This window comes from Callionymus lyra, chromosome 8, assembly GCF_982586985.1.
Source record: "Callionymus lyra chromosome 8, fCalLyr1.hap1.1, whole genome shotgun sequence".
Lineage (NCBI taxonomy): Eukaryota > Metazoa > Chordata > Actinopteri > Syngnathiformes > Callionymidae > Callionymus > Callionymus lyra.
In genome coordinates this window covers 4,679,318-4,701,230 of record NC_141825.1, presented here as the reverse complement: position 1 = coordinate 4,701,230, position 21,913 = coordinate 4,679,318, and the positions used below count along the sequence as shown (strand labels likewise).

At 34.4% G+C, this 21,913-nt stretch overlaps 1 protein-coding gene across 1 annotated transcript in view; it reads right to left on the bottom strand.

The window, feature by feature from the left end:
* ano1b (anoctamin 1, calcium activated chloride channel b) overlaps positions 1 to 17,263 on the bottom strand; it is a 33,083-nt gene extending 15,820 nt beyond the window's left edge. Inside the window, exons 1-10 of the mRNA XM_087797419.1 lie at positions 16,830 to 17,263; positions 8,754 to 9,173; positions 6,210 to 6,308; positions 4,522 to 4,673; positions 4,398 to 4,452; positions 4,289 to 4,337; positions 2,819 to 2,874; positions 1,754 to 1,795; positions 1,626 to 1,690; positions 1,432 to 1,566 (exon numbers count right to left, since the gene is read on the bottom strand). Of these exons, the coding sequence (XP_087653545.1) occupies positions 1,432 to 1,566; positions 1,626 to 1,690; positions 1,754 to 1,795; positions 2,819 to 2,874; positions 4,289 to 4,337; positions 4,398 to 4,452; positions 4,522 to 4,673; positions 6,210 to 6,308; positions 8,754 to 9,173; positions 16,830 to 16,928 (1,172 nt within the window). The 5' untranslated portion in view covers positions 16,929 to 17,263. The remainder of the gene's footprint in view (positions 1 to 1,431; positions 1,567 to 1,625; positions 1,691 to 1,753; positions 1,796 to 2,818; positions 2,875 to 4,288; positions 4,338 to 4,397; positions 4,453 to 4,521; positions 4,674 to 6,209; positions 6,309 to 8,753; positions 9,174 to 16,829) is intronic.
* Between the last annotated feature and the right edge of the window lie 4,650 nt (positions 17,264 to 21,913).

Sequence of the window (21,913 nt, the reverse complement as noted above, 5' to 3'; positions counted from 1 at the left end):
AAGTGTGTTTACCCTCTGGGGATGAATAAACATTTTCTATTCTATTCTATTTATGTCGAGTCGATCTCACGCTTCAAAACCACTTCAGAACCAGATTGTATTTTTTTAAGTTCCTGCTCTGGACTCGAAAGTGAAATGTTTGGTGAAAATCACGATCAAGATTCTAATGTTTCCGTCGTTTACAAAAACCTCATATTTTCAAACACAGTTAAAGTGATGTTTCTCAGGAAGAGCCGAAACTTCCGAGCGATGGTTTGTTTCTGGCGAGTGTTTCGTCTCCGTCCGTCTCTTCCTGCTCATCCTGACAAGAACTTCTGGCGAGTGTCAGGAAACGCTGACGTCGACACTTTGACACTAAGACTGAGACGAAGCAGACCCCAGAGTTTTACTAAAAATAACTATTTTAGACTGAAAACAAGACACGATTGAGTCTCGTTCACATTTCAATGTGTTTTTTTTTAACCCTTGTGTTATATCAGGGTCACGGTGACTATTGTCACTGTTAATATTTCTTAATGTATAGCCTAATAAATTCAATTTAAAAATGTTGCTATATTGGTGTCATCTTACCAGACTAATCCAATCGAGCACTGAGCCACTAACTTTTAAATGTACACCAATATGTAAAAATTTAGGGTTGAAAATTGCTGAAATCTCATCATTGTTTTGGAACTCATCATTAGTTGACGGACAGGTGCTGCTACGTCGTCACATGATCGTCTGTATGTCGCATGATTGGCTGAAAGTTTGATCAAGTAGTTCGGTGATCTATCGGTAATGTCTAGTGACTCTATTATACAAACAATTTTATATTGAATTTAAAAGACTACAATTCAAAAAATGTAGAATTTAGAATTTTTATTTTTTCATTTTTTGTAATAAGTATATCCAACCATATGTGTAAAAGGAAATTCATTAATTTTGTAAATATTACATGTTGATAATTAAATTATTTGTAAAAAAAAACAAAAAAACAAAAAAAAAACAACAAAATGTAAAGAAGTTTCAACATTTGAAAATGTTAAATTATTCAATATACTGATGTCACATGTGTACTTCCATATATTTGTGCTAAAAAACAGGGACAATAAAAGAATAATCGAGTCTTTTACTGCCATAGTAATTTTATTAAATACTAAAAATTTAAAAAAAACTGCATTAAGAACTGTTTTTATTAGAAGAATATCAAACTCTATTCGTAAAATAATTAATAATATTTTTGAAAAGATTCGTTTTTTAAATATTCAACTATTTGAAAAGTAAAAACACAAACAAATTCAAAGTTTCAATAAATAAACTATTGAATTCAATGATTAAAAAGCAACATTTCTAAAAGATGATTTAAATGTCATTATTTGAAGAGATCATTCGACCAGTGAATATTGTCACTGATGCACATTTGCTGTTCACTATGATCACATGACCTCTGACCTCGGGATGTTGTCGTCGACGGTCGCACACCCGTACAGGAAGACGATGACACCGACCAGCGACGCGGGGATGAGCATCTGCGTGTACAGACCCAACCAGGCGAAGTACAGGCCGATCTTCTCGCCGAAATACTTCCTGGACGGAGGAAATCAAGTCGAGGTTCAACGAGAATTCCACCAGTGCCTCCAACTCACCGGACGAGGCCGATGGGCTGGTACTTGTAGAAGACGCTGTAGTTCGCCCACTCCTCGTACAGAAGCTGCAGACCAACAACGTCAGGTTCGACCAGATCAAAAGAAAAAGGTCATGAGTTCGTCGTCACCTTCCTGTCGTTGGGTTCGGCGCTTTCATCGTTGATGTCGCCCTGAAGACACGAGAACACGCCATCGTCACGTGAACTGGTTTGACTTGTATGGAAGTAAATCAGTGCCATGATGATGATTGAACTTTTTAAATGTTGAAACTCATAAAAACATAATAATAAAAATTTTGAAGCATTTAATTATTTTTTATAAAAATAATCGATTGAATAGTCTTTTTTAAAATGATTTATTTATTAAGATAATCGAATTAATGCTTTTTTATTAATTATTTGTATTTAATGTTTTTTTTAATTTATATATTTTCTAATTTAATATAAAAATGTTGTCTTCTATGTTGTTACGTGATCATCTGCGCGACGAATGATCAAGATGCTCAGTTTTCTTTTGGTATTAATTGATCAATTGTTTTGGTGTTTTTGGTTGTAGGAGATTTTAGTTGTTTCTGCAGTAAATACGTATATTAGAAAATACGTTATGTAAATTAAAAACATTAAAAATAATATTAAATCAAGTTTATATTTCAAAAATAAATAGTTGTAAAAATTATAATAATTAAAAAAAACATAAATAAAACGTAAAAGTAATAAATAAAACACTATAAACAATTCTAAATAAATAACAAGAAATAAATTCTATAACTAGAATTTGTTATTTAATGCAAACAAAACAAAAACAGTTTTTTTATTTTAAACATTAAATCTTTTATTAACAGACGCAGGTGTATTAATGTAGAACTGAAGGTATGGCCTGGTGACATGATTATAAAAACATTATTGTATTGTAATAAAGAGACTACAAAAAGAACATTTAGAAAATGAATTCAGATTATTATTTTTTTTAATTATTGGAATTAAAATATCAAAATATACGTTTGAATAATTATTTGTTCAATTAGTCAAAAAACTAATCGAAAAATAAATGATGACACTGATTTTCTTCCATAGACTCACTTGAATCTTCAAAGTAAACGTCAGAGCAGAAACTTTCATCACTCGGTTTTCAACATTATTGTTCAGCATTCAGCCTGGAGATCACATGGATGAAGGTAAGAACTACACACTCACATCATGGAGAGGATACGCTGCTGTGTAGACGCCGCTGCCCAGAAGACTGGTGATGCCTGAACAGAGCCAGAAGATGAGAACATGAAAGATAGAAGATGGAGGGATGGATGGAAGAACATGAACGACAGATGATGGAGGGATGGATGGGAAAACATGAAGGACAGAAGATGGGGGATGGATGGAAGAACATGAAGCACAGAAGATTGAAGAACATGAAGGACAGAATATGGAGGGATGGATGGAAGAACATGAAGGACAGAAGATGGAAGAATATGAAGGACAGAAGATTGAAGAACATGATGGACTGGAGATGGAAGAACATGAAGGACAGAAGATGGAGGGATGGATGGAAGAACATGAAGGACAGAAGATGGAAGAACATGAAGGACAGAAGATGGAAGAATATGAAGGACAGAAGATGGAAGAACATGAAGGACAGAAGATGGAAGAACATGAAGGACAGATGATGGAAGAACATCAAGGACAGAAGATGGAAGAACATGAAGGACAGAAGATGGAAGAAAATCAAGTACAGAAGATGGAAGAACATCAAGGACAGAAGATGGAAGAACATGAAGGACAGAAGATGGAAGAACATGAAGGACAGAAGATGGAAGAACATGAAGGACAGAAGATGGAAGAACATGAAGGACAGAAGATGGAAGAATATGAAGGACAGAAGATGGAAGAACATGAAGGACAGAAGATGGAAGAACATGAAGGACAGATGATGGAAGAACATCAAGGACAGAAGATGGAAGAACATGAAGGACAGAAGATGGAAGAACATCAAGTACAGAAGATGGAAGAACATGAAGGACAGAAGATGGAAGAACATGAAGCACAGAAGATTGAAGAACATGAAGGACTGGAGATGGAAGAACATGAAGGACAGAAGATGGAGGGATGGATGGAAGAACATGAAGGACAGAAGATGGAAGAATATGAAGGACAGAAGATGGAAGTACATGTAGGACAGAAGATGGAAGAACATGAAGGACAGATGATGGAAGAACATCAAGGACAGAAGATGGAAGAACATGAAGGACAGAAGATGGAAGAACATCAAGTACAGAAGATGGAAGAACATGAAGGACAGAAGATGGAAGAACATGAAGGACAGAAAATGGAAGAACATGAAGGACAGAAGATGGAAGAACATGAAGGACAGAAGATGGAAGAACATGAAGTACAGAAGATGGAAGAACATGAAGGACAGAAGATGGAAGAATATGAAGGACAGAAGATGGAAGAACATGAGGGACAGAAGATGGAAGAACATGAAGGACAGAGGATGGAAGAACATAAAGGACAGAAGATGGAAGGACAGAAGATGGAAGAACATGAAGGACAGAAGATGGAAGAACATGAAGGACAGAAGATGGAAGAACATGAAGGACAGAAGATGGAAGAACATGACGGACAGAAGATGGAAGAACATGAAGGACAGATAATGGATGGAAGACTCACCCATGCTGAACTTGGCCTTACACTTGGTTCTCTTGAGAATCTCAAACACCTGAACACACAGACGTCATAAAAACAATAACACAAAACAACAAAGGAACAAAAGACTCACAATGGAGCTCCTGGTCTTGCTGTCAAAGAAGTAGTCCTTGTCCGAGAGGTCGAACCTGCCGACACACACACACACCATGATGACCTCGACGACCACACACACCTTCACACGTGTGTGTCCTCACAGATGCTGCTTCTCTCTGGAGAAGGTGTGCGACAGATGTTTGATGTGTTTGTGTTGTCGCTCGTCCACGTGAGGACGCAGCGGCTCCAGAGCTCTGTTGACAAGAGAGCAGATCTTCTCCATGACGCCACCGGACGCCTTCACCTCGAACACCTGCGGGGACATCAAAATGGAGGTCTGTCGCCATGACGACCTGTACAACACTTGCTTTCATCTGCGAATGTTTTACTGTCCGTTTGCAGTGTTTGTCTCTGTCGCTCCAACACGACGGGTTTTATAGCAACTTCAAGTCACGTGACGCGGATAAATCAAGGATTATTAGTGTCACATGTTAACAGTTGTTACTTTGTTCCTTCAGATCTTTTTAAATAAACCATAACAGAGTCACATGATGGTGAACACAGCGACTATTTCCCTGACGTACAGTTTAACACTTCATTGAGTTAACAGACTTCACACATTAGATATGAATTAATAAATGATAAACATTATTTACAAGTTTGAAAATGTACTTTTGGTTTTATTGATCATATAATGTACATTATTTACAAGTTTAATAATATACTTTTGGTTTTATTGATCATATAATGTACATTATTTACAAGTTTAATAATATACTTTTGGTTTTTATTGATCATATAATGTACATTATTTACAAGTTTAAAAATATACTTTTGGTTTTATTGATCATTTTTTAACATTATTTTCACTTTTAATTCAACCTTTGGTTTAATGGATCATATTAGGAACATTATTTACAAGTTTCACAATATACTTTTGGTTTTATTGATCATTTTTTAACATTATTTTAACTTTTAATTAAACTTTTGGTCTTATTGATCATATTATGAACATTAATCACAAATTTAATGAAATAATTTTGGTTTTATTGATAATTTTTAACGTTATTTTCATGTTTAATAAAAATACTTATGGTTTTATTGATCATATTATGAACATTTTTCACAAATTTAATGAAATACTTTTGGTTTTATTGATCATTTTTAATGTTATTTTCATGTTTAATAAAATACTTTTGGTTTTATTGATCATATCGTTAACATTATTCACAAATTTAATGAAATACTTTTGGTTTTATTGATAATTTTTTAACATTAATTACAAGTTTAATAATATACTTTGGGTTTTATTGATCATCTTCATGTTTAATAATGTACTTTTTTTGAAAAACTTACAAAGTAAACCTACAGGAACAATAATAATAATAATTAAAAATAACTAGGGGCGACCATACGCCCAGGGAAGAAAATACCTCTGAGGGTTTTGAGTTACTTGTAGTCATTTACTTGAACTGCAAACACAAAACTTCATGTGAGGTGTCGCTCAGCAACACTCTCCAAATCAACCTCAACATCTCCTATGGTGCTTTGCCGCCCAGCCAACCAAATCAAAACTGCAGATAACTCAGTATTTAGCATCATTTTCATGAGAGAGTTTACTCAAAAGAAGTACTTCCTCAGTTTATCTTATATTTGTTCTACTAGGAGAAAGCTAAGTTATGTATTTCATTGATTATCTGTACAGCACTAATACATACCATCGTTTTTTTTGAGAATAAATACATTTGTTTCCGATCATTTTAATATAAACAACTTTGTTCAAACACAACTTTCATCTGGTGCAGACATTAGCGCCACCTGCTGTCTAAAAAAAACAAAATAATCTCACCCTCTTGGTCGGCATCTTCAGCTTCATCAACTCCGCTTCCCGACAAAGAACGTTCCAGGGGGCGTGGATTTTGACGAAACCAACGCCGGGAATCTTGGACTGTGAAAACAAGGTTTGTTTAAGTATTGACAATAATCGGTTGATACGACACGTATCACGATACAGGTGCAACATACGATATAAAGTGATACTACATACGATATACAGTGACGAAGTCGTAACTACTTTAATTTGTTTTCAAACCAAAATATGTCCAAACATCAGCTTTAAAAGCTGCTGGAGTCACTGTATCCTCTTGTCCTCAGTCATCACCGTGATCTCGTTTGATTTCATTGTACCTTTAGCTGTGAAGACCGTAATGAATGCTGCCATCTAGTGGCTGGAAGTTTAATCGCAACTGTTCAAACGTGAAAAAAGTTAAATTGCAACACAAAAAAAATTAAACAACGTGAATAAAGATAGATAGATAAAACTTTATAGCAAATTAAAAAATAGATAATTATTGTACACAACCATTAAAGAACTAATATAAAAAAAAACACAATATAATAAGAATAGTTTGCAGTTGAATATCAATCGGTATTGTTTAAAAAAACATCGCAATATTTAAGTGAACTGATATTTTCTTACCCGCCTGTGTTTAAAAACCGTATGTAAAACACGTCGTCGACAACATGAAGTGTCGGCTCATGTTCATTCGTGCACAACCATCAACACACAAACACACAAACACACAACCGTAACGGCGACTAAACACATGGTGACAGATGGTGTCAGAAGTGTTGCACGTGCATGTTCACGTCTCTGAATAAACGCCGTCTAAAGCCTCAGACGCGGCTAATGAAGCGACTCATCATCATTAGTCGAGTGAGAATCGAACTCATCACCTCCTCGTTTGAAACATGAACTCTGGGCTCTTTTGTTCACCCCAGAGTCTCGCTCTGGTTCCACATGGAGTCGGCAACATGTCGACGCTCGATCCGACGCTCGTCGTCTATTTATTGCCCCTGTTTTGACCCCTCGCTCCTGCCATAACATTACGACCACCTGCTTAGTATCGGGTGACAGCAGGTCATAATTCTCGTAATCGTTTCCTTCTTGTCCTGAGCTGACGCGTCTGAAAACACACTTTAGTATTTGAAAAACAAGTTTGTACTTTACTTGTGCAAACATATTTTTTATTACTTCTATTTTATTCACTTTTATATTTTTAAGTTGTAATGTTTACGTACACGAGTTTTTTATTTTTATTTTGATCAATTTTAGTTACATAATTATATCATTATATTTATTGAACAACATTAATGTCTAATTAATTATAGATAATTGTATCACATTTTATAATGAAGTTATAGTACACTAATACATTTTTTTTCTTTTGGTATTTCAGTATTTTATTAGACTATTTGACATGTCTACCATGTTTTTTTTATATAAAAATATAACTTAACTGAAAAATCATTTTTTAACATTGTGTTATCTCATCTTGACCCAGAGACAACACAAGGGATACCATGAACACATTTGATTTCAGGCCTTTGGGTCATCTTGACTCAGAGACAACACAAGGGATATTGAGTCATAAAAAATTAACTTAGATCTTTTACAATTACTCCAATTTGTAGTTTCTTAATTATTTTTTTATTTTTTTACAGTTTTACTAGAATAATTATCATTGTAATTATATAATAATAATAATATATAATATTATTTATTTAGTATTAATGATTGTTTAAAATTCCATAATGAAGTTTTTTAAAATCACTTGCTAAAAAAATACATTTTTTGTATTTCAATTTTCAAATTAGTAAGATAAAAATATGCCTTAAATTCTAATTATACTGACATTTTAACAATTATTATTATTTTTATTTTCTTTTATCTTTAAACATTTAAAAAACACTATGTATTTGAGCAGAAAAAACATTAACAAGTTTGAACTCAACGTTTTCGTAATAGTTTCTCAATTTTTATTTATTCGTATCAACTTTACTTTCATAATTATTGTTATATTTATTCAACAAAACTTGTGAAATTATATTATTTAATTGATTTAATATGAATGATTGTTTCAAATTAAATAATAACACAATAATGTAATTCATTTAAAAAACAAACTAATCTGATTTGGTTATTTTAAATGTCTACTGTTATGACTCGTAACTTTAAAAAAAACAAGGTTTTAAAATCATCAGTTAGGTACAACTTTAACACTTTATTTCATCAATTTCTACCATTTCCAAATTGTCTTTACATATATATATATATATATATATATATATATATGTTTATATTTATATGTATATATATATATATATATGTATTTATTTATTTAATAATATATTAATATATAGTTATGTTTTATATATAGAAACAAAATTTACTTTATATTTTCACCTAAGTTTATTAAATCTAATTGTATTTTATCATTTTCATTCTATAATGTCATCACCAAAACAAAGTTGTGTGTCTGTATTGTGTGTAAAACTACTGTGTTCTGATGATACATTTAAAAAATACAACAAATGTTTGGTTCAAACTCACGTCCTCGTCGATCTCCAGCTCCAGACCCACGTCTCTCAGCTTCCCCTCGAACTCCTCCCTCCGGAGCATCCTCTGGTCCTCGTGGTTGCTGAGCGTCTCCCCGTGACACCCGGGGTGAGGCGGCGAGGGCGAGGAGGACGTGGTGGCGTCCCTCGTGGCGTCCCTCGTGGCGTCCCTCGTGGCGTCCTTCGTGGCGTCACTCGTGGCGTCCCTGGTCCTCCCCCCGTGGTGGTGGTGTCGGCTCCAGGGCCCTCGGCGGAGGCTGCGGGCTAGCACCCCATCCACGTGCAGGTGTGTGTGGTGGCGACTGTGCTTCTTGACGTGGAAGGTGAGGACGTAGTCCACGTGTCGCACGCCGTCCTGGAAGTAGAGGCCGTGCTGGCAGCGCGTGTTCTCGTCCGGGGTCAGAGCCTTGAGCAGCTGGACGCGAGGGAGGAACTTTAACTTTCACTCATTTTAACTTGTTTAACAACATTCACTTGAACTTGTACAAGTATTATTGTTCTCGCATGGGTGTCAAACTGGTCCAGAAAAGGGCCGAGATGGTGCAGGTTTTTGTTCCAACCAGTCAAGCCCACATGAGTTAACGAATCAGGTGTCGGCTTAAACAAGCAACACCTGACTGAAAATCAATAAATTACTGTATCTAGACGCCTGATTGGTTCAACTATAATGTGCTTGACTGGTTGGATCCAAAACCTGCACTGGCTCGGCCCTCTTCTGGACCAGTTTGACACCTGTGCAGCCTCCTCAGTAACGGTGACCTGAAGAGCTCCCGTGATGCTTTGCCGCCCAGCCGACCAATAAAAGCTGTCGACAACTTGACACGTAATTGTAAGAATGTTATTAGACTCACTCGTTAACTTAGTTAGTCTAGTTTGAGCTCCAAAGTAAACTACATAAGAATACACAAATAAAATTGTAAATATATTTTCAATATAAAAACTTTTTTATTTAGTTAAATGCTTAAAAAAAACTAAATTTTAGTTAAAAAAAATGTTGTGTTGGTTAATATTCTGATACGCACTCTGATATTTTCTGCCTTAACCATTTGAATCTTTTTTTCCATCACTGAGTCTACTACGGTACTACTAAGTTACCGTAATAACAGTTATATGAGCGCAACACAGTTCCCTGCTTTGGTTAGCGTTTGTTTTATAATTTTATAGATCAGGTAAATCGTGGAGAAGCTACAGTTGATTTTTAGTTTGTACTGGCAAGAAACTGCCAATTAAATACGTGTCATGATACAGTCAACGATACGATATATAGTGATATTGATACTGTAGTAACAAGTTTTGTATGTGTAGTATCGTCCAGTACTTGACTCTGGTGTTGTAGTATTTACAGACCACATGACTCTTTACGAAGTTGTAACTGCTTTAATTTGTTTTGAAACCAAAATATGTCCTTAAAAGCTGCTGGACTCACTGTATCCTCTCATCCTCAGTCATCAACAGGATCACGAGGGATTCTATTGTTACTGTGGAGGACTTAATGACTGACATCTAGCGGCCATATGGTTAATCATGACTAATCAAGGAAATCATGCGATTAATTGTGATGAATCGTTGAAAACATATATTAATCACAACTAAACGTGTAAATTATACAATTAATCATGACTAATCGTAGAAAACCTGCGATTAATTGTGACGAATCGTGGAAAACATACAATTAATCATGGCTAAACAAGGATATCATGCGATTAATATTGGCTAAATGTGGAAATAAAACAATTAATCATGACTAATCGTGGAAAACCTGCAATTAATCTTGACTAATTGTGGAAATTAACTATTTAAAATAATGTAAAGTTGTAAAACACATTTACACATTTATGTACTTGAGCAGGAACAAAACCTTAATAATAATCATTTATAATTAATAATTTTTAAATAAAACCAATATTTCAAACATAAATCGTACACGAGTCTATTTTTATAGTCAAACATGTTAAAGGTCAAAGTGTGGAAACTATAAACTATAATAATAATTACAACTTAACTTCCTTCACACACGTTCCAGATTTAGAACGTTGACTCGGTCCAGATGTTTATAAAACAAGTATGAAATAAACATGGTGTTGGTAACAGCAGCAGGAAACACACTCTAGACTTCCTGTCTCTCCCTGACCTCGCAGTCCCGGGTCACGAGTCTCTAGTACGTGTCCTGACACTGAAATGTGATCCCAGCGGTCGAGTCCGATCCTTCTTTCAAACCTTTTTTCACGACTTCCTGATATTTGGATGCGAACAGAGCTGCGACTGAGCAGCTGTCAATCAGAGCGAAGTGCAAATTCTACAGGAGCGGTTTATAGAGTGTGAGCGACGACATGCAAGGTCTCCCCAGATCACCTCGTACTGGATCTACTAATAACCTCTGGCCTCAGATCTGAGGAGAAACACATGGATCACTTTACACCAGACACACCTTAGATCATGTACAAAACTACACTGTGACTGATATAGAAGTACATGCTTTATATGTTCCCACATTAAAATACATCCACAAAATGATGTTTTACTCTTTTAAACCAACTTTTATTAATCTTTTGAACATTGTATATGTGTCGTCAACAACCCCCTTAGTAACGGTGACCTAAACTGTGTATATAATGCTTTGCCGCCCAGTCTGTCAATCACACAACTAGGTTTACAATAAAAGATTGATAGTATATTGAATATCGCAGTATTGTATATTAGTGTTGACAATATTGAGATATTCAACAGAACTGTATTAAGTTAATGTTTGGCTTTGAAATCATTTTATTTTGTTCATCGTTATTTTACTTTTTAGATTTTAATAAAGTGTGTGTAAAATAAAACAACAAAATTACTTTATTTACAATTTACATGTATATATTCCCAGCACATGTTAATTTTTGGGCTGCAATTAAAATTCTGGCCGCTAGATAGTAGCAGTCACTGCGTCCTCTTCTGCTAGAGGAAGAATGAAATCCAGCGAGATTCAGGCGATGACTGAGGACGAGAGGATACGGTCGACTCCAGCAGCTTTTGTGTTGTGATTAAACATCCGGCCTCTATATGGCAGCAGCCATTGCGTTCTAAAGGAACAATGACATTCTGCAATGACTGAGGACGAGAGGATACAGCCCCCTTTTAAAACTGATGTTTGGAAATATTTTGGTTTCAAAACAAATGAAAGCAGTTAAGACTTCGTCAAGAGTCATGTGGTCTGTAAATACTACAACACAAGAGTCAAGTACTCGGCAATACTACAAATATATCATTGTTACTACAGTATCAATATATATCGTATCGTTGTCCCTGTATCGTGATTGTAGCGCCAGATTCTTGCTAGTACATACTCCTAGTGACATTCTATATTTAGAATTTTTTATTTCAGAAATAATGACTGAGTTGTTAAGATACAATTACAAATAACAAGTTAAATCATTTTTTCATTTTATTTAATTGTCTTCTCGGTAACGAAGAGGATTTGATCATGATTTTGCCTAAAAAACAAACCGAGTGATCTACACAATATGTGCTAACATTGTTACGGTAGTTTGTGTTGAAACTTGTAGTTTCAAATATATTTATTTAAATCCAGTTAATATTTCCTCGTTTCATGCTTAACACCTAAACATTTAATACTCTTAAAACTCTAAGAAACGAGACGCAACAAGCTAATTCCAAATTAACGCTAACATGCTAATTTGTATTTGCATTTAAAACTAAATCCAACCAAAATAATATTATTTCTGTAAAGAAATATGGAAATCAAAGCTAGTTTTTACAAACAGTGGTGCTAATTTTTGCTAAATAGCTAGTTAAGGACTTATCAATCAGCTTGAATTAAAAATAAACTCTAAAACATCTTGAATTGATTTTAATTACAATAATACATGAGTTTATAGTTGTTGGTTGTTTGTTTTTTTTACACTAAAATGACCTTAAAAGCAGGTTTACAAACGTAAAGCAAACATTATTTTGACTAATGAAGCTAAGTGGCTAACAGCAAAGATGCGCTAAAGCCTGTGCACTGCCCCCTAGCGCCATTGAAAGGTCACTACAAGACTTCAACAAACAATTTGTTCCCTCGTTTATTTTTTCAGATTATAACTAAATTGAATTTGAATTAATAAAAGAGAGGAATTATGATTATTTACTGAGATATTTGAAGCGTAGAATCTTCACTAATTCTGTGGAAACTCAAATATTGACATTTATTTTTCATGTTTCATTTCTGACACAATCTTTAAAAGTCAAAAGCATGAATTGACTTTTGTTTTATTGTGTTTTTGACATGGAAGTCTCTTGTGTTTCTACAGTGTTTCCAGCTGCTGTTCTTCCTCCGTTCAAACGTGGGATTGATTTATCTTTTAAAAGTCTGCCGAGGATTCTCTCATCTATTCTCGTCACCAGGAAATCAGATGCAGATGAAAACATTTGAACTTTGCTTGTAAAAATATGCTGGAGTGAAGCAGCACTTTCAACATCCTGCGTCTATTTATAGAGAAGCTGCTGTTTGTCAACAATAATAACTTTTATAGTACATTTTTAACAGATGATGTTAAAAGTTGTATTGTCTTCTTATAGCTCAATGTTTACATCCACAATAATCTCCTTATTTTTTTAATTTCTTATAAATTTTGTTCTTTTTATAACTTTATAGAAATAACGTTTTAATAATCCGCTTAATAATCGTCAATTAACGTTTTAATAATAAATAAATTACATTGTTGAACACTTTTGAACCCAATATTTCATCAAATTAATGAATTTCTATTGATTTTTATTGAAGTATTTTTTTTATAATTACTCGATTTGTCGCTTCATTTTGCTAAAGTCACATTAGAGTTATTTATCTTTATATATTTTTTAAAATACATTTATTGGTACATTTTTGTTTCTATTTACTTATTTTAAGTTTGTGTTTGTTCAAATGTAAGTGTTTTTTGTACTTTTATTTAAAAATCTAATTTCTAAAGCAAACTTTAATCGGTTTATACGACATGTTTACATTTGTATTAAACGTTTCTTCTTAACTTCATGCTTTGTTCACTTTTGTGTATTTGTATTTGTTTGTTTCTGGAAATAAAAGTTGAGATGATGAAAAATGTAGTTTTTGTGAATAATCTGCTTTATTTTGTTTCAGTACTTTTTTATGCTCAAAGTGTTTTTTAAAGAGAAATACTTGTTATCAATAGTCGTATTCATCAGGTCCTCATGAGGTCAGTAAATATTTAAAATTCATTATTGATTGTATTTTGGGATTTTTATCAAATTACATTTATGAATTTCATTAACATGAAGAGTCAAATATGAAATAATTAACAATAAAATAAACTTGTTGTATTTTCACCACCATGCTGAGAAGAGTAAAAATACAAGAGTCTGATTGAGCTACTAAATTATTCAAGGTCAGGTCAAAGGTTAGACTGAGGTCAGGGGCCACAGTTCAAGTGCCACCAAGCTACTTGATCAAAGAGTCCCATGATCACCCAGAAGTTTGATCAAGTAGCTCGGTACTCGTTTGCTACTGTCTGCTATTATAGCAACATTATTTTATTGAATTTACAACATTTATTTTTGAATCATTTGATTCAGAAGATAAAACCGTGGCAAAAATATTAATAATTAATTAAATTCTTTACAAATATGTCAACATTTTAATACAGAAATGTTACATACAATTGGTGTGTGTTTTTGTATCTTTATGTTGGTGTGTTTTTGTATCATTATGTTGGTGTGTGTATCATTATGTTGGTGTGTGTTTCTGTATTATTATGTTGTTGTGTGTTTGTGTATCATTATGTTGCTGTATGTTTTTGTATCTTTATGTTGGTGTGGGTTTGTGAATCATTATGTTGGTTTGTGTTTGTGTATTATTATGTTGGTGTGTGTTTGTGAATCATTATGTTGGTGTGTGTTTGTGTATCATTATGTTGGTGTGTGTATCATTATGTTGGTGTGTGTATCATTATGTTGGTGTGTATATCATTATGTTGGTGTGTGTATCATTATGTTGGTGTGTGTTTGTGAATCATTATGTTGGCGTGTGTTTGTGTATCATTATGTTTGTGTGTTTTTGTATCATTATGTTGGTGTGTGTTTGTGAATCATTATGTTGGTGTGTGTTTGTGTATCATTATGTTTGTGTGTTTTTGTATCTTTATGTTGGTGTGTGTTTGTGAATCATTGTGTTGGTGTGTGTTTGTGTATCATTATGTTGGTGTGTGTATCATTATGTTGGTGTGTGTATCATTATGTTGGTGTGTGTACCATTATGTTGGTGTGTGTTTGTGTATCATTATGTTGGTGTGTGTTTGTGTATCTTTATCTTGGTGTGTGTTTGTGAATCATTATGTTGGTTTGTGTATCATTATGTTGGTGTGTGTTTGTGTATCTTTATGTTGGTTTGTGTTTGTGTATCATCATGTTGGTGTTTTTGTGTACCATTACCTTGGTGTGTTTGTGTATCATTATGTTAGTGTGTGTTTCTGTATCTTTATCTTGGTGTGTGTATTATTATGTTGGTGTGTGTTTGTGTATCATTATGTTATGTTGGTGTGTGTTTGTGTATCTTTATCTTGGTGTGTGTTTGTGTATCATTATGTTGGCGTGTGTTTGTGTATCTTTATCTTGGTGTGTGTTTGTGTATCATTATGTCGGTGTGTGTTTGTGTACATTTATCTTGGTGTGTGTTTGTGTATCATTATGTTGGTGTGTGTTTGTGTATCATTATGTTGGTGTGTGTTTGTGTATCTTTATCTTGGTGTGTGTTTGTGTATCATTATGTTGGTGTGTGTTTGTGTATCTTTATCTTGGTGTGTGTTTGTGTATCATTATGTTGGTGTGTTTTTGTGTAAATTTATGTTGGTGTGTGTTTGTGTATCATTATGTTGGTGTGTGTTTGTGTAAATGTATCTTGGTGTGTGTTTGTGTATCATTATGTTGGTGTGTGTTTGTGTATCATTATGTTGGTGTGTGTTTGTGTATCTTTATCTTGGTGTGTGTTTGTGTATCATTATGTTGGTGTGTGTTTGTGTATCTTTATCTTGGTGTGTGTTTGTGTATCATTATGTTGGTTTGTTTTTGTGTAAATTTATCTTGGTGTGTGTTTGTGTATTATTATGTTAGTGTGTGTTTGTGTATCATTATGTTGGTGTGCGTTTGTGTATCATTATGTTGGTGTGTGTTTGTGTAAATGTATCTTGGTGTGTGTTTGTGTATCATTATGTTGGTGTGTGTTTGTGTATCTTTATCTTGGTGTGTGTTTGTGTATCATTATGTTGGTTTGTTTTTGTGTAAATTTATCTTGGTGTGTGTTTGTGTATCATTATGTTGGTGTGTGTTTGCGTAAATGTATCTTGGTGTGTGTTTGTGTATCATTATGTTGGTGTGTGTTTGTGTAAATTTATCTTGGTGTGTGTTTGTGTATCATTATGTTGGTGTGTGTTTGTGTAAATTTATCTTGGTGTGTGTTTGTGTATCATTATGTTGGTGTGTGTTTGTGTAAATTTATCTTGGTGTGTGTTTGTGTATCATTCATGGTTCAATATACAAATTATTGAATAATTATTATTAGTTATTGAACAAAAATAACTCAAAGCTTTTAAACATAAAACTCTTTAAAAGTTTGTGAAACATTAACTTATATTATCAATATATTCTCATGACACTGACAAACTTCATGAATCATGAAGAAAATTATTAAATAAAGTCTTGAAGTAAAAAATGTTAACAGTGGTTTAGAAAAATCTTAATATTACAAATGACAACTTCTCTAAGGAAAAACTTGATAAAAAGTGTATTTTTGTGCCTAAAAACATCGTTAATGACACAAAAAACGAACGTTTGAGTAACAAAACCGTGAGTTATGTTCATTATATCTACAAACACATCATAAATCCAAGTATTTAAACTGGTTTTATACAAATACAGTCAACTTTACTTCTCTATTGAAGCAGTGGATGAAGAGACTTTCATCCTGACGCTCGTGGGTGGTATTTTAAGCGGCACATGTTGCTGAGACCAGTTTTACTGCAGCTTAGACCACTGCAGCGTAAACAGGTCGTAAGTCAAGTGTCGTGGTGCGTTCAGGTACCTTGAACTTCCCGTGGAAGATGACATCCTGCAGGAAGTGCGGGATCTGCTGGCCCGACATGTGAGAGAGGTCTGCTCCCTGCTCCGGGTCCTCTCTCATGGCACGAGCGGTGGCAGGATGACGAGTCCAGGCGCAACGATCCAAGTATTCCCGGCGTGTCGGGGACGGAGGGAGAGGTGGGAGTGAGAGGAGGAGGCTCTGTTACTTGAGAAGACTCACTGAAGCCAAAGTCTAAAGTTAGAAAAGATAAAATCACCATCAACAAGATGAAGCTCACGGTGAGAGTCTGAGGATCAGTGGAGACACAACATCTTCTCCTCCCTCTCTCTCTCTTTCTCTCCCTCTCTCTTTCTCTCTCTTTCTCTCTCTCAATCCCTCCCTATCTATCTCTCTCTCTCTCTTTCTCTCACTCTCACTCACTCACCCACTCCCTCTCTTTCTCCACCTCCCTCCCTCTCTTTCTCTCCGTCTCCCTCTCTCTCTTTCTCTCACTCACTCACTCCCTCTCTCTCTCTTTCTCCCACTCACCATCTCTCTCTTTCTCTTTCTCTCACTCTCTCTCTTTCTCCACCTCCCTCTCTCTATTTATCTCACTCTTTCTCTCTCTCTCTCACTCCCTCTCTCTCTTTCTCCACGCCCTATCTCTCCCTCTCTTTCTCTCACTCACTCTCTCTCTCGCTCTCTCTTACCCTCTTTCTCTTACTCTCTATTTCTTACTCACTCTCTCTCTCTTTCTTGCACTCTCCCTCCTTCTTCCTCTCACCCACACTCTCTCACACACACACTTTCTCTCACTTATTCTCACACAGACCCTCACACACACACACACACACACACACACACTCGCTCACGCACACACACATGTACACTCAACTCACACACTCACTCTCGGACACACACATACTCACCCACACTTTTCTCTCACACACACACACTAATGCACACACACACACATACACGCACACACTCACGCACACTTACACAAACACTTGCACAAACACTCGCCAATACACACACACTCACTGACACCCTCTCTCTCTCCCACACACACACACTTACACTCATACTTGCACACACACACACAAACGCTCACAACAAGGACTTGCAAGTACAACTTGTAAAGTTGTTGTATCACGATGATTGTTTTGATCTGGAAATGTGGAAAAGCACTAAAACGATACATACCTCTGCCAAGGAGCAAATCACTTTTTTAAAAACACAGTCAAGTCCATAAAATAACTTGAAAGAATCAGGGAACGTTCAAGATTATGGACAAGAATACTTGTTTATGAGTAATAATTGTGTATCTTTATGTTTGTGCATCTGTGTCTTTGTTTGTTTATTATTAGGTTTGTGTTTGTTTGTGGATCATTATGTTGGTGTGTTTGTTTATCATTATGTTTGTGTTTGTTTTTGTATCATTATGTTGGTGTGTGTTTGTGTATCATTATGTTGGTGTGTGTTTGTGTATTATTATGTTGGTGTGTTTGTGTATCATTATGTTGGTTTGTTTGTGTATCATTATGTTGGTGTGTTTGTGTATCATTATGTTGGTGTGTTTGTGTATCATTATGTTTGTGTGTGTTTGTGTATCATTATGTTGGTGTGTTTGTGAATTATTATGTTGGTGTGTGTTTGTGTTTCATAATGTTGGTGTGTGTTTGTGTATCATTATGTTGGTGTGTGTTTGTGCATCATTATGTTGGTTTGTTTGTGTATCTTTATGTTGGTGTGTGTTTGTGTATCATTATGTTGGTGTGTTTGTGTATTATTATGTTGGTGTGTATTTGTGTTTCATTATGTTGGTGTGTGTTTGTGTATCATTATGTTGGTGTGTGTTTGTGCATCATTATGTTGGTTTGTTTGTGTATCTTTATGTTGGTGTGTGTTTGTGTATTATTATGTTGGTGTGTGTTTGTGTATCTTTATGTTGGTGTGTTTGTGTATTATTATGTTGGTGTGTGTTTGTGTATCTTTATGTTGGTGTGTGTTTGTGTATCATCATGTTGGTGTGTTTGTGTATTATTATGTTGGTGTGTGTTTGTGTATCTTTATGTTGGTGTGTGTTTGTGTATCTTTATGTTGGTGTGTTTGTGTATTATTATGTTGGTGTGTGTTTGTGTATCTTTATGTTGGTGTGTTTGTGTATTGTTATGTTGGTGTGTGTTTGTGTTTCATTATGTTGGTGTGTGTTTGTGCATCATTATGTTGGTTTGTTTGTGTATCTTTATGTTGGTGTGTGTTTGTGTATCATTATGTTGGTGTGTGTTTGTGTATCATTATGTTGGTGTGTTTGTGTATTATTATGTTGGTGTGTGTTTGTGTATCTTTATGTTGGTGTGTTTGTGTATTATTATGTTAGTGTGTGTTTGTGTATCATTATGTTGGTGTGTGTTTGTTTATCTTTATGTTGGTGTGTGTTTGTGTATCTTTATGTTGGTGTGTTTGTGTATTATTATGTTGGTGTGTGTTTGTGTATCTTTATGTTTGTGTATTATTTTGTTGGTGTGTGTTTGTGTATCTTAATGTTGGTGTGTGTTTGTGTATCTTTATGTTGGTGTGTTTGTGTATTATTATGTTGGTGTGTGTTTGTGTATCTTTATGTTGGTGTGTGTTTGTGTTTCATTATGTTGGTGTGTGTTTGTGTATCATTATGTTGGTGTGTTTGTGTATTATTATGTTGGTGTGTGTTTGTGTATCTTTATGTTGGTGTTTGTTTGTGTATCATTATGTTGGTGTGTTTGTGTATCATTATGTTGGTGTGTGTTTGTGTATCTTTATGTTGGTGTGTTTGTGTATCATTATGTTGGTGTGTGTTTGTGTATCTTTATGTGTATCTTTATGTTGGTGTTTGTTTGTGTATCATTATGTTGGTTTGTCTGTGTATCTTTATGTTGGTGTGTGTTTGTGTATTATTATCTATCAATACTATCAATCTAAGTCTAAAGATAAAGACAAAGAACATAGGTCAAAGAAAAACAACAAAGACATAACAAAAACAGAACAGAACATCCAGATACTCTCACTCCACTCCTGCCCCCGAACTCAGAATTGTACAATCTAATAGCCCGAGGAATGAATGAGTCCCTGAGTCTATTAATTTTGCACCTGGGTAGGAGCAGTCATGCACTCATTCTGCTTCTCTGCTCACTGATAACGTGTTCAGAGGATGACTGTCATCATTCATGATGGACAGTGATTTGTTCAGTGATCTCCTCTCAGCAACTGTCACCAGTGAGTCCAGCTCCATGCCAACCACAGAGCCAGCCTTTCTGATCAACCTGTCCAACCTGTTGACACTCCTCTTGGACACATTCCCACCCCAACACACCACAGCATAGAACAAGACACTGGCCACCACAGACTGGTATATCATGGTGTATCATCATGTTAGTGTCTGTTTGTTGTGTGGTCCAGTATAACATCTAAGTTTGATAAATCATGGACTAGGAGGAGGTCCCGGGTCAGACCCAGGGCATCCATCTCTGTTGTGTAGTGTGAGGTCTTGAGATGTTGTGTAGCTCCTCCTCCTGACACTTGGGTGTCACAAGCTTATACAACAACATCCGGAGATATTTTTGGACTCGGAGCAGAGCGATCGCGGAGAGGAAAGCCGGGACCTCGCGGGGGCCACGGGCCCTCGGGGGACACCGAGTGTCTCCGCCGATGCTGGGAGCCAGATGCAGGGTCAAAGGTCGCTCCTCACAGGAAACACATGGAAGTGCTGTTGTCATGTTGCGTAAACACGTTTGGAAGGAACTTCCTCGGAACACGCTGGCGGACCAGAAGGTTCTGATCCTGGAGAAGATTCTGTTCACGGAGGTCCTGCTAAGTGACGGCTCCACTGCAGTGAGTATCTGCAGGAATATACATCAAGTACCGAGTCTACTCTGATGACTTATACAAACTTTAGTTTAGTCATTATTTTCACTTTTCATTAGCAATTTTTATTTTGTCTATTCAATTATAATGTTAGTTTTAAACGTGTATTTTAGTAAATATTAAACTTTTATTTTGTAATATTGTGTATTTTAGTAAATATTAAACTTTTATTTTGTAATATTGTGTATTTTAGTAAATATTAAACTTTTATTTTGTAATATTGTGTATTTTAGTAAATATTCAACTTTTTTTCTGTAATATTGTGTATTTCAATAAATATTCAGCTTTTATTTTGTAATATTGTGTACTTTAGTAAATATTCAACTTTTATTTTGTAATATTGTGTATTTTAGTAAATATTAAACTTTTATTTTGTAATATTGTGTATTTTAGTAAATATTCAACTTTTATTTTGTAATATTTTGTATTTTAGTAAATAATCAACTTTTTTCTGTAATATTGTGTATTTCAATAAATATTCAGCTTTTATTTTGTAATATTGTGTACTTTAGTAAATATTCAACTTTTATTTTGTAATATTGTGTATTTTAGTAAATATTAAACTTTTATTCAGGAATTTTGTGTATTTTAAAAAATATCTAACGTTCATTCTGCAATATTCTGTATTTTATTAAATATTCAACGTTTATTCTGCAATATTGTTTATTTTAGTGTAAATATTCCACTTTTATTCTGCAATATTGTGTATTTTAATACATATCCAACGTGTATTCTGCAATATTGTGTATTTTAGTGTAAATATTCCACTTTTATTCTGTAATATTGTGTATTTTAATAAATATTCAACGCTTATTCTGCAATATTGTGTATTTTAGTGTAAATATTCAACGCTTATTCTGCAATATTGTGTATTTTAGTGTAAATATTCCACTTTCATTCCGCAATATTGTGTATTTTAATAAATATTAAACTTTTATTATGTAATAATGTGTATTTTAGTAAATATTGAACTTTATTCTGCAATATTGTGTATTTTAGTAAATATTAAACTTTTATTATGTAATATTGTGTATTTTAGTAAATATTGAACTTTATTCTGCAATATTGTGTATTTTAGTAAATATTAAACTTGTATTCTGTAATATAGTTTATTTTAGTGTAAATATTCAACTTTTATTTAGCAATATTGTGTATTTTAGTCTGAAGATTCTATTTTTATTCAGTAATATTGTGTATTTCAG